The 14,179-nt window shown below is 36.7% G+C and overlaps 1 protein-coding gene across 2 annotated transcripts in view; it reads right to left on the reverse strand.

Annotated features, from left to right (window-relative positions):
- The window catches only part of LOC124308852 (protein eva-1 homolog C-like), a 77,037-nt gene that overhangs the window by 10,556 nt on the left and 52,302 nt on the right, over positions 1-14,179 (reverse strand). For both annotated transcript variants that reach the window (XM_046772002.1, XM_046772004.1), the window contains 4 exons: positions 12,880-12,918; positions 12,509-12,659; positions 10,282-10,431; positions 8,201-8,362 (listed from right to left, as the gene is read on the reverse strand). In XM_046772002.1, coding sequence (XP_046627958.1) covers positions 8,201-8,362; positions 10,282-10,431; positions 12,509-12,659; positions 12,880-12,918 — 502 coding nt within the window. The remainder of the gene's footprint in view (positions 1-8,200; positions 8,363-10,281; positions 10,432-12,508; positions 12,660-12,879; positions 12,919-14,179) is intronic.

Below are 14,179 nucleotides of genomic sequence, written 5' to 3' on the forward strand. Positions count from 1 at the left end.
AATATCACGCTGTACGTAAGAGTGAGGACGTTGATCACCTTACATTACACCGATAGCATCATCGACTCGTGAAATCCGACGTTTGATTCTGCCGTTTGAATTATCGACGACCTTTGGGAAATCAGAGATTTTTTCATTCGACATTTCGGATTCGCCAGCGGTGATTCGATCTCCGATTCGCTTTTCCATTTGCATGTTGGAGAAGGAGGGAGAGAGAGAGAGAGAGAATGATCCCAATTTGGAGAATTTACGATTACCCGAAATGAAATCGTCCCTGTCATTGATCACGGGATAGCAACTGCCCGTAAAAATACGTCGGTATAATCACATGCAGGGGAAAACGTGAATAATATACCGGAGTACGCGTATAGATACAAAACGGCCGATTCGAATTAATCACCGTAACGCGAACGGGTGAAATTTCGTAATGAAATTTATACCTCGCGTTCGGCAACCGGAATGCAACCGCAAAATACACTTGAACCAAAGTAATTACGCTTCTGTTCGCTTGATCTTTGTATTTTTATAGTAAATTTCGTCGACCCGACTGCGATAAATTATCGTATGAGGTTATTTTCAATAACCGAATTTCGCGAAGCAAATTTGGAATTAATTTATTCGAGCAAATGGAAATTGTCCGTTCGTTGAACAAGCGACACGTGCGTTGTGATTTCAAAATCATTAACCGCGTATAATTTTGATGCGATGTATGTTTCGGCGAGAAATAATTTAATTTTTTTGTATCATTTTACAATAGAATGTTCATCGTTTTAATCAATTCAAAGGAACAGTGTGTATGAAATCATAAAAACGATACTTCGATATCTTCCACGTACGATTTTGGATAACTAGACGTTTTTGCATGATCTAAAATCGTTTGTTTTTAAAATCGAAACCCATCGAACTCCCAGACTAAATTCGTCAATTCCGATTCGGCACATTCAAGTTACCACCTGAAGTAATTCCCCTTTCCGCAGATCTTGTGTCGTCTTGGCAACGTTGCAAACAGCCTTCCACGAAGGCTCGATACTCAATAAGCCGGAGCTTAAATCAAAGTTGAAACTTCACCCAAACAACAGTAAATCCGTTTCAGAACATTCGAGAGCTGAAAGCCAGTTCTGAGTCAATGAAAAGTACAGTTACCGAGTTATGCGGTGAAAATGTTATAAAGTGCAGTCTAACATTATGGTATAAATCCATCGGCATTTGTGCGAGCGATTCAGGCAACAGTTTACGAATCGACATTTGTTTAATAGTCTGGGATTGGAGAGAATAAGGAGTCGGCTAAGCCTGAACAATGAGACGAATCTTGAACGGTAAAATTTTCCCTGAATTGAATAAATGCAGTCGAATCTAGGTTAAATGTGCGCTGAATTGCATTACAGACAGATTTTTCATGTTATTTCAAATTACGCGGGAAAATTTTTTACGGAATAACCCGGTATACATATATGTACATTAGACTGGGCCAAAAAAATTGACTATTTTTTTTTTTGAAAAATATATTGAGAATATCATTCAGTATGGCAAAAAAAAAATTTCATGAAATTTTGAGCCCTTAATATTAACTTTAAGAGGTCTATCATCGCTATTTTTGATTTTTAGTAATAATTTGATGTTTTACGTCAGAACTGTCGAAATATTGAAGTCGATTATCGATTATCGATCGATAAATATTATCGATTAATTCTCGATTAATTCTCGAGAAATTATATCAATTTATTAAGCTTAATTACTCGGAAACGGCTTGTCTGACAAAAATCTTTAATCAGACCTTTTTTTTAGGGAATTTAATTTTACAAAGGGATAAGTGAACATAAATTTTTTCACTTCAATATTTCGACAGTTCTGACGTAAAACATCAAATTATTACTAAAAATCAAAAATAGCGATGATAGACCTCTTAAAGTTAATATTAAGGGCATAAAATTTAATGAAATTTTTTTTTTTTTGCCATACTGAATGATATTTTCAATATATTTTTCAAAAAAAAAAATAGCTAATTTTTTTGGCCTAGTCTAATGTACATCCGTATTGCTTTATACTCTGAGGGTAAATCAGAGGGGAGGCAAAAGTGCCGGTTTCACGATTCATATCGCGATAACATTAATTTACTACCTGCGACGGCTGGAAGATGGATTAAGGGGTAGAAATGACCGGTGATACGTCAAAATAGCCCAATAACAAAGAAAACGAAGAGGAGGAGGAAAAACCAGTGATAGAAACGGCGAGTCGGAAGGTTTTTCGAAATAACTTTCTGAGCGAGCGATTTTTGTGTAACTCGACCATAAAAGTGTCACAATTTTGCCCAACCTCGAATATAAAGATTTGCCGGCAATTTGTTGTAAGGAATAAATTTATTTTGTAAAAAAAACAAAAACAAATACTGTGAAAAACCGTTTAAAAATTACTAATAATCGATGACAAAAAAAAAAAAGAAATGCGTAACGAGGATGGTTTGAATACTTTTTGTTTTGTACAAACGGTTAGGATATATTTGATTCGTCACTTTTTTCTCCCAATCAAACATTGACGTTCAAAGTATATCAGTGGTATCGAATCGTGGAGAAACGATCGGATTATTTTCTCTCACATTGAGAACTTTAAATCTCGAATTGCTTGACAGCATTTATTCAAATTAGTTTGACAACATTTCGACATTTGCAAAACCGCGTTATTCGAGAATTGGATTTAGCCATTTTCCCATATCCTCTCTCCACCCTGACGGTATACAAATTGGGGTGCGGGTCGAACTTTCGAACTACCGAAATTCAGATTGACCATTAATACGTCGAAATTCATCAGTTGGAAGGGTCAAACTCCGGACGGTGTGAATTTTCATGGGGTCAAAATTACGAACGGTTGTAATTCTCCCAAGCTTCTCGTGTAAATTATCTCAATACATGCCGGGCACGATTTCCTTTCCATTTATAAAAATGATTCAGAGTTTGAACGCCATAAGGTAATTTAAAACGTACAAAAATTCCCCTGCATTCGGTATTTGGACCTTTTCGGAATTGAATAAATTTTTTAGAAAAATTCGTTGTTCATTTTCTTTGATGTTTCAGATATTTGGACCGAGAGTGATTTCTAGTTGTGGTCTAGATTATAAACACCTTGACTATTCTCATTATTCACTGTAACCCAAGAACAGACTTCTGGGTGTAATACGAATTGAAACAAACGAAGAATTAAAAGATGGAAAGTTTTCCTTTGATATCAATAATACCTGAACCATTACTGTAACTATCCCAATTTTATCATAACTTCCTGTACAAGTAACTAAACAAATGAAATTGCTGTTTGAATTTGGATCTGAACTCTTTGAGTCACAATGGTAAGTATTCTTCCCGCCTATTTCATATTCATTTTTTGGGTATTTAGAAAACTTTTCAACACATTTATTTGCGGTTTTTTGACATTGCTTACAGTATACTGGTAGGTTTTTAATGCTCGAGAGTAATTATTGCGATACGATGTGAATTATTATTATTGCTGGAAACAAATTGAATGTATATTCAGTGTTGGGCAAAATTGTAATAAAAAATTAACAATTACAAATCACTAAGGATAATTTTTAATGACATCAAATTCCATTGAAATTATTTTCAGTAATAATAATTGAATCGGAGTTCAGTGAAATTACTTTTGATAATTGTAATTGACTCAGAGTCCATCGAAATTATTTCCAGTAATTGTAATTGAATTGGATTTCATTAAAATTACATTGAGTAATTTGAATTTAATCAAAGTTTATCAAAATTACTTTCAGTGATTGGAATTTAATCAGAAATCATTTCAATTATCCTCAGTGATTGTAATTAAATCAGACATTATTAAAATTCTTTTGAGTAATTGTAAACCACACGATGTGGTCCAATTGAATTTTTTTCTCTAACGTTATTCCTGTGAAATAATATTAAATAGACAAATAAATTTACTCCGTTTTTGGAGTATTCAAATGGTGTGATCGGAACGAGTCTTTTACAGTCAATATGTGAATGGGCTATGGTTACCAAAGTTTTTTGGGTAGCTGATCAAGGATTTCACATTACTTTGAAAAATTAATTTGTTTAAATAATTTGCTTGACCAGTCAATGTGAATATGTAAGCTCCATGAAGTTCCCGATGTTTTCGGAATTTGAAATTATGTTGAGAATTCGACATTACGTTTCCAAAGGTAATTTGTTTAAATAAATTATGAAAAACAATTGAAATTTGAAAAAAAAACATAATCATTTCCATTAATTGTAATGGATAACAGAAAAATTACAATTGTTCCAAGTAATTGTAATTAATAGCAAAAAAATTACAATTTTTCCAAGTAATTTCAATTGACAACAAAAAAATTACAATTATTTCGAGTAATTGTAGTTGATAATCATAAAATTACAATTGTTTATACTAACTGTAATTGATAAATCAAAATTTATAATTATTTCCCGCAATTGTAATTAGTTACTAAATATTACAGTTATTCACAGTAATTGTAATTTACGGGTAATGAAATGACGAAAGTAATTTCTGCTGCCCAATTCTGTGTATATTATAATAAGAATAATTCATTCCCGAGAAAGAAACTCTTCGACATGCAGACATAAATTACACCACTTATAAGATTTCGGGGTCACTGATTACGGATCTGGAATCAGACTCTGCAAATTCAGTACGGCGAATACAATCAGCGACGCCAAAGACCCCTGCATAAGAATTTTTTAACCCTATTCGATCAAGTTTGAAATTTTCGTGCTTCGCATCGGATCCACCGTCTCGAATTTTCGTAATCTGATTTTAGATTTGTAATCAGGGAGGCCAAAAAGCAGAGAATACTTTGTTGTGATAAAAGTTGACTCGGCGCAGTAATTTTCGACTCAAAGGGTTGACTGTCAAGAATCTCGACCAGCAGGAAAATCGAGCGAGCCGTTTAGCGCGATAAAGTCGCCAAGTAGTCGAGGAAATAAAGCAATGGACTGTCGATTTTTTGAGCAGTAACACGGATTTTAATGCGGTTTTTTGCATTCGCTTCGTAAGAGCGCCTACAAACTTTGTGAACTAAATTGATTAATTAATTTTTTGAAAATGCATTATGGCATTAATAATATGCATTTTGCAAGTGCACTTCCAAGAGACACTAAATAAAAAATTTGCTACTCGGGGGTTTTTGGGGTCGCTGAACACGAATATCGCCACGGCAACCGTCTCCGAGGTACCTGGTGCCCAGGGTGGACAGTATCAACGTCTTCTCCTAGAGTTTTGGCGAAAATTGTGATCGAATTTGTGATTGAATTAAGAACAATATACTTTAATTGAGGTAAAAATGATAATACTCAAGATAATTCCAGAAAAAGACGTTGAAACGTTCACCCTGGGCACCAGGTACCTCGGAGACGGTTGCCGTGGCGATATTCGTGTTCAGCGACCCCAAAAACCCCCGAGTAGCAAATTTTTTATTTAGTGTGTCTTGGTAGTGCACTTGCAAAATGCATATTATTAATGCCATAATGCATTTTCAAAAAATTAATTAATCAATTTAGTTCACAAAGTTTGTAGGCGCTCTTACGAAGCGAATGCAAAAAACCGCATTGAAATCCGTCTTACTGCTCAAAAAATCGACAGTTGGGCCGTTTTTAGCGCTTTATTTCCTCGACTAAAGTTCGAGGCAGTGGAAAGAACGACGAACCGGTCAGACACAGTTCGGCTTGTCACGCGGCCCTGAGAAGGGATCGAAGCACTCCATTCGGTTTTCCTTTGAGGGAATCGCGATTGAATCGAGCTTAATATTTCACGAACGACGGCACGACGCGGTCAGAAGTTTCGCGAGCTTTTCAGGACTCGCAGAACTCCGGGAAACTTGCTGTATGTGCGCCGGCATAATTTATGGCCGGCACAATCGGGTTCCGGGGTCAGTCCTATTTTCGGTGAAGATGAGCCCGTGAATTCGGGGGCAAAAATTATTATTTACCGCGTCCCTTTCGTTTCTGCGGTACTTTTTCCCCGATCCCCTTTATTCTCGTTTCCTTTTTTCTCCCTCTCTCTATCATCGGCTCATCTCCAAAGCAGATTCCCGCTTCTCACCCTTTCCCATTTTCCGCATTTGTGTATTCACTCCGGTTTATCCTACCCCGGAAAAGCAATCGGAAAGGTCAGCGAATGAGAGCATCGCACACGTGTGTCTCTTTTTTACCTCCTTTCCTTTCCGCACCTTTTTCATCTTACCCTTCGCCGATGGACTTTGTTTAAACACAAATCACTCACTCTCTCATTTCGAGTTCCCTCTTTGACCGTTTTGCGAATGAATTTAGCTAATGGGCGATACATACACGTTCACCGTGAGATATGATGGGATATAATAGTTAAATATTCCCTCATCTATGCAGCGTGGGACAAAATAATCTTGAAACGATCCATTTCTAATTTTACGTCATTTTTGTAACGATTCTTGGTGCTTCGTGATACAAAGTATCGCTAATTTCAATACGAGAATTTAGATCTTTTGTGCTCACTGAATGAATAATAATGTGCACAAAAGTATAATAAAGTTTTAAACAGGAAAGAGAAGAGTAAATTTATGAAAAATTTAATTTACCCATCTGATTCAAGATCGGAATGGAATGAAAAATTACAGTTCTGCGGGAAATCAGATTTCACGACACTTCTTTCACATATTTAAACTTTTCGCAGATGCTGAACTTGAACAATCAACGCCGTTCGATGTATTATGTTTCTGCGGTGTTTTAAAACAATTTATGCAAGTACGATTGAAATTTGGATTAATAACTTGTTCATGTTTCATCTTTAGCACCGTTAAAAATAATCTTCATGCGTAAAACGTTGAAATTTTCGTCGCCGTATAAAATTTTTATGCCAAAATTAACGCGGATTAGAGTCGATTTTGCATATGGAGTTCGTAACTCACCTGCGAGGCTGTTTCTAAAGGTCTGAACCCCGGGATCCGACATAATTAGAGTGGAGTTTGTAATTAGTTCGAGAAAAGGAAAAGCACTTTGGTACTTTTAACACCGGAGTAGAAACTGTTTTATCCTCTTTGTTGGCATAATGAAGCAAGGTGGATAACAGACTACTGGCTTCAGCCGTGAAGTAAGAGTAATTGTTTGACAGTTGAGAGAACTAGTCCCTAATCGTACCCTTTTCCTACGTCACACATTCTAATGCGGTGAAGTAATTTACAACGACATATATATTAATATTCCGGTTGTTATTCGCAGGCTGTCTAAAGTGTATTTTGCTACAAAAAAAAAAAAAAAAGAAAAAAAATTTTATACTCTGCAAACAAACAGTTGAGAACTTGACAGATGAATAAATTTTAGCACAAACATCAGAGTCATTATACAACGCGTGTTACTCAAAATTACGTCAAGGTCCGCTGAATTAACAAATTGGCCCCTCAAAGTAATATGTATTCGAAATGAAATCTATTACAAATTACAGAAATTTTCCGATAGCTTCTGCAAATTGTAATTTATTCAACAAGTAATCGAATCGAAAGCAAACTCTCAACAAAATTACTTTATAAATTTGTTATCGAAGCGAAATTAATTGGAAAAATCAAAATTTCGGAAATAATGAAGGAAGATATTATTTTTGTAATTTGTAAAAGAATTCTAAAAGTAAATGCAAGAGTGACTTTTACCGTTACTTGTAATTTGTAATCAGTTTCGCTGCAATTGGAGGTTATAGGAGGAATTTCGTTAGAGTTGGTTTTCAGTTACAAATCACAAAGGCGATTAATTTTGTGATCACAAATTACTGAAACGATTACTATTGCGATTGCATTTTACAATTTATCACAATCACAACGTATTAAAAATCACAGAACGGATTATTTTTGTAAATACTTTCCTAAACCGTAATTAACTTCGTGTCAATTGTGACTTAATTGAAAAGTAATTTTTTCTAAAGTTTGTTTTCAATTGCAAATTACGAGAATAATTGACGACCGTCTTTGAATCGGTCACATTTTTGAAGTGTAGTTGAGAATCTCATCCGAACAATTACAATCTTGAAATACAATCGACAGTATTCACTGCGTCTGGTATAATTTTGAATGCAGTTGACAGCTTTTTTGCCTCGGCAAACACTCTCGTTATTCGCAATCAATTTCGCTCCGCAAATGATAAAAAATCAAACTCGAGCGAACGTTTGTTACTCAAAGAAGTAAAATGAGACGGGATCGTCTTACCGCAAGTGTAGACAACGTAGAGATAAGGCTTCGTGTTCGAGTGCTTGCACGGATTCGAGGTCGCTGGACGAATGAACAATTTGGGGCTCGTGGTTAGGACGCAGCTTCTCCGTCCGTGACAAGCTCTCATCACAGTTCTCGTTCCTCCCTCGCTGACACAGGCTGCGTGGCGTGAAAAGGGGTCGTAAACATCGATCAAACATTAACGCCGATGTTGTCCGAAATAATCTGTTTCGGTATTCCAGATAAATCGGCTCTCGAAAAATCAACGCGATTTTCTTGCCGGGCTTTTGATGGCGCAAGGCAATGATACGAAATACTTGGAAGAAATCTTTCAAGCAAATTTTCAACCTTCCAACGCTTTGATTTGAAAAATTACTTGTTTTTGAACTTTGAAGTAATCGTCGTCAGTTTTTTAAATTGCAGAAAAATAACGGGGCACCTTGGAACAAAATCTTGGCAAAGAATCGAAAATTTGAAAGCGTTCTAATCTCTACGGGAAATAAAGAATTTTCGAAACTGGACGATTCTTAGTTTTCAATCGATTTTCACTGATCCTGACTCACGGTATTTTTTAGTCAATCGGAATCTTCCTTAATGTTTTTTATCATAGTGTTATAAAATATACTGATAAAATCAAGGTGCTCAAAATCATCGATCTAAGATCCTAAATAATTGAATGGGAGACTGTTTATTACGACTTTTTAGAAGACCGGGTAGAATTTGAATGGAATTTGAATGGAATTTGAATGGAATGGAAAAAAATACCCAAATGGAGAAAAAAATTAGAATTAGGTATGGAATTTTAATATTTTGAGATTGGTTGTCCGTTATATGCGTCTTGTCTTGAAATTTCAATTTGTTACCGCTTTTGGCGTCCGTGTTGAAGAAGTACAACCGATGCAAAAAATTGCGAAACTTTTTTCTTCTACTTTTAAATAATAATAATCAACAGTTACATATCCTACATAATTATCATGAGTTTTAAAGCGACAATTTCGAACACTCTCAGGTTTAAGTTGCGAGCCAAGTATATACAATACAGTCCTTAACAATTTCCATTTTCTACCACAACCGAATAACCGAATACTTTTGTACCTGTAATTAGAAATCTAGTTTGTAACACGATTCGTTTTCGTTACGGTCACTCGTGCTGCATATTTTAAGTCTCCATTGCGGTAATTTGAATTCGGGTGTTTGACATTGATATAAAATTCAACTAAAAACATGCGGTAAGGTGAGAAAACAGATCAAATAACCTTGCTGTAATCGATAAATACAGTACGGACAACTACATTCACACCGAATACGTTACTTTTACAACATCTTCGTGCAATTCAAGGAACATTCAATGTGTCGCGGAACGTATATTCCCATCCAAGAGTGAGTCATGGTCAGAATATTGAACACTTCGCGATAACGCAAAAATGTGAAAAACAATCGTAACCGAGTTGATGAGATAATCCGTTTTGAACAGTAATAATAATAATGCTAAAAATTTGTTACTCAAGTGTTTAGACGAAAATTTGTGTACTAAATCTTTGGTGAAATTTTTTTCGTTTCATATGTAATGAATTTGTCGATTTTTCCGAACGACTGCGCATTTTTTCGGGATACTTGGTGATTTTGAAAAATCTGATTCGAGAATTTGAAAATTGTATCAAAAGTCCTGTATTTTCGGATAAGTTTTCGTAAATGGTCAAACGTTACACCGAATAAGTTTTAGAGGCACGGAACAAACAGTTTTACAAATAGCGCGTAAGAAAATTTTGGAAAACGGAATTATTCAAAATCGCCAAAGATTCTAAAAAAATGGAATGGAAGCAACGTCACTAGAGATTTGTTTGACAGATTTTTGCCCAAACGATTGACCAACGACTTTTCGGCATTATTATTATTCAAGACTAATTATCTCATCATCTTGGTTTTGTTTGACTTTTCTCAGATATTCATCTAATCGCGAAGCGTTCGATACTCTCACCGAGACTCACGTTGATCGACATCGACGTACGTCCCACAACATCTCATCACAAATATCCTTTCGTCGATATTTCCGTGAATCTCACGGAGTTCTCGCTTACTTTCCTCCGGAACGCCAGGCGGCTGAGGGCAGTGGAGGTTTTCGTACTCGTTCCTGCCGTAAAATCCGCTGTAGACGGCAACTCGGCTTCCGGGGTTGCAGGATAACGAGACTCTCTCACCGGCGCATGACAGTTTGCTCCGAAACTCGTCTGCGAGAAAATTTCACGTTTAGCTATTGGAGAGGAGGATTTAGCGAGCCCGTGAGCTTATCTCTAGTTTCGGAACCCCGCAGCTGGTAGAGCGACGAGATTTCAGTGCCGTTCGTTAAGTTCCACTTCACCGAGCACTCCGACTCCGGTTCGAGATGTGCCCGAAACGCAAAGCGATCATGCCCCCGTTAACTGAGGAATCGTCGAGGAGGCTTCGATCTCTGCCTAAACTAACTTTGCCTCCGACTAAACTCGCTGTAAAGATTACGCGATTCCGTTTAATCCTTCTCCGAAACACCGAAACGATCCCTTCGCGTTTAGTACGGTACAAATCCGCAATAAGGGTTTCGTAAGAAGAATTAAATTTTTCAAACCTACGAATGTCAATTTGACAAGCTGGATGGAATTTTGCATTTTATAGACGTTAGGTACACGTGCGGACAATGATACTGAAACGACTCATTTTTTCCCTGGCCGTTTAAGTTGGCAATTGGGAATTTTAGAGTCCCTGTGTTTAAAGTAGGGACTCAATGGAATTTCAGCGAAATCGGCGCAATATTTTTAAACGTAACAGAAACTCTGACTTGACCAGGGAAAAAAATGAGCTTTTTCAGAATCATTGTCCAGACGTGTACATTATTTTAATCAATTTTCTTGTAACTGTAGAATGTGCTCTTCCTCTGATTTGAGTGAATCAATGATCGTTGTATGTTTCAATAAATTCTTTGCAAATCATGTTGGACGAATCCTTTCTCATCTCTTTGGTCGGTCAAACAAATGCTAATGACATCCAACCGAATCGAGTTCAGTTTCAAATATAAACATGAATTTTTACATTATTTCAAACATTCGCTGGAAAATGAAACTTGCGATGTATGCTTAAATCATCTCATTCCATGCCAATCATATATACATATATGTGTATATAGCTAATGAATTTGACCATTTCATGTTTGGAAACTTATTTCATACCGTAGATGGCATGTCTCAAAAACGTTGATCATGAATTTTTAATATCGCCACGACGATCTTATAAATGTCTCCAAAAACTGTCAGGTGAAACAAATTTTTGGTACGATTTTGTCAGTTGGTTCAAAGTTTTCTGTTCAAAAGTTTGAGAGCAGAGAGCCAAAATTTTAACAACTTCAATCGCTTCTATATTCTCAATTGTGACCTTCTGCGAGTCAAAAGTTCATACGAATAATCAATTACTTCGAAAATCACGACGTAACATTGGTATCGATTATCGGGCACAGAATTGAAATTATACAAGCTTCATTGAGCACAAAGTTTTTTCAGAGGCACTGGAATTTGAATAGGCATTTAATTTTCATTAGGTTCGACACATTCCGACCAGACACAAAAATTCAAACAGATGTTGAGTGGCGAGTTTTACCATCGAAAAACGTGACGCCCTCTTTGCCTTGAATTTGAGCACGATGAGGGAAAAAGAATCGGAGGTAAGAGGACCGGTAGAAGGGATGTTCTGCGCGTCGAGTCCGCAAAAATCAAAATATTTATGGTCGCAATGGAAATCGGGAATGAACGATAAGAATATTCGGTGGTGACATTGAAGCATTCGTTTGGAAGGAGGTCGTAAAGTGGAATAGTTACGTGATAGAAGAATGACAATGTCGATTGTTCACATTGCAGATACGAAGATCTGTTTCATGAAATATCAAAACGTAGAGGGGGACAACATTGGTATTTAGGAATTATAGGTTACTGTCAAAATTCATGTAACATTTGTCTTTACATTTTTACTACTTTCCTAACGATTCTGCATTTTGGCATTCTACGTTCGTACTTGAATTTTCATATTTTTCAACATCTTCGCATCAACGCCGGCGATTCCATAGTTCGGCCTCCCAAATCTTCACCTTCTCAGGTTTGAAAAATTCAATAAAACAGACTTTCACGGTTATAAAAAATTCGGTATCGCGAAATTTCCGTTTCGCATCGCGCCCATTCGTACTTCCGGCGTCAGCGAAGGATGTCCGAGAAGCCTCCTCGGCGAATGCCAAGTTGTCCCGAAAGTTAGGTTCCTAGAGTGAATTCGACTCGAATCTCGACTCACATGGTCGACATTTGTAGGCGAGCTCGACGAGTCGGGGCCGACGTAGACGGTGGTGTAGAAGGCAAGGATCCCGTTCGTTTTCATCGCCCGTCAAGACTCGACACTGTCTCTTCTTCTGGCAGGCCTCGACGACCGTCTGCAGCAGCGAGTACTGTCGCAGGATCCCCAAGAAAAGGAATAAGAGAGCGGAAGGTGAAGAAACGACGGCGAGTGAAACGAAAAGAAACGACAAAAAGGTAATAAAATAAAAAAAAAAAAAAAACGAAAATACGATTGAGAAGAAAGAGCAGAAAAGACGGAGGGACTTTATTTCGTTAGCGCGAAGACAAAACGTTTGACCCTCCGAACCGTTTTCGCTTTTATATATCTACCCTTCCCCACGATCCGTGGTCGACGTCCCTCCACTTTGTCTGGAAGCAAAGAAACAACGGGAAATAATTAACTTCGGGCTTCACTGTGCGTTAGATATATGACTATAATATTATTAAACAACGGACGTCTCTCGACGAGACATCGGAAGAAGGGAGGTGGACGATTCCGTGGATGGATGGATGGATGGACGGATGGATGGATGGGCAGATGGAAGGATCAGGAAGCAATTATTCTCTTGTCCCAGATTCACTGATTTCTGTACTAATAACTGGATAGCTGATTAGCGTCCTCGGCAGCGTTGCCAACCTATCAGAGGAATAACTCTTTGAATGGTGACAAAACGATTCTTTGGATTTCTTATTTAAACGGTAGCACAATAATTCTTCACATTTCTTATTTTAAAAAGTGACGCTTGACGGTATTGCAACTCAATAAATATAAGAATACGGAATACATTTCAGTTTTTCGCTTTATAACATGAACAATTTTCCTAGAAATATATATATATATAATTGTAAAAAAAATCTGATATGCGAAAAAAGTTGATTTTTAGCGATTTGCGAATTCAAACAAAACTTTGATTAGTCACATTGACTTCACACCGAACAAAGTTGGATGTGACGTAAAGAAATTCGTCACAACGAATGCAACTTTATTCATCTGTATAATATCTGTTTTCCTTGTACTTTGTCATTTTCCCAACACCATTAACAATTGTCAAGTGTATTTCACCGTTTATTAAACGCTGCACAGAGAATCGGTATTGTACCATTTTCCACCGGTAATCTATCGCTTGCCATTCGTAAAGCTTATGGCACAATTATTCCGGCACCGATTCATGCCGCGCTCTTTCATTTGCGAATCGTTGACACACAGACACAAACGCACAAGAATATATATTATAGGTAGCGTTCGTTATTTGTCGCGCTATTCATTGGCAGACTACCGGATTGCAATCATCTGCCGGCATGCGTTAACCTCAATAATATAGGTATACATATAATACATATATGGGATATTCCAATTGAACTCGACCTCATTTGTGCAGATTCAGTTCCCAATTTTTTTTTTTCGGAATTCCAACAGCCCGCAAGAAGACCCTGAATTTTGATCAAATTTTTTTAAAGACCAATCTCATTTGCGCAATATGATTTTTTTTTTTGATCATCTTTTTTAAAAAACTAACGGTAAAAATCATTGAAAGAAAATCCTTGGTTCGTTTAGAAGTTCGATAAAAAAAAAAAAAAAAAAATTTGAAACTCCCTAAATTGATTTTTTCTCTCCGGAAGCAAAACAAAT

Source organism: Neodiprion virginianus, chromosome 7, assembly GCF_021901495.1.
Source record: "Neodiprion virginianus isolate iyNeoVirg1 chromosome 7, iyNeoVirg1.1, whole genome shotgun sequence".
Taxonomy (NCBI): Eukaryota; Metazoa; Arthropoda; class Insecta; order Hymenoptera; family Diprionidae; genus Neodiprion; species Neodiprion virginianus.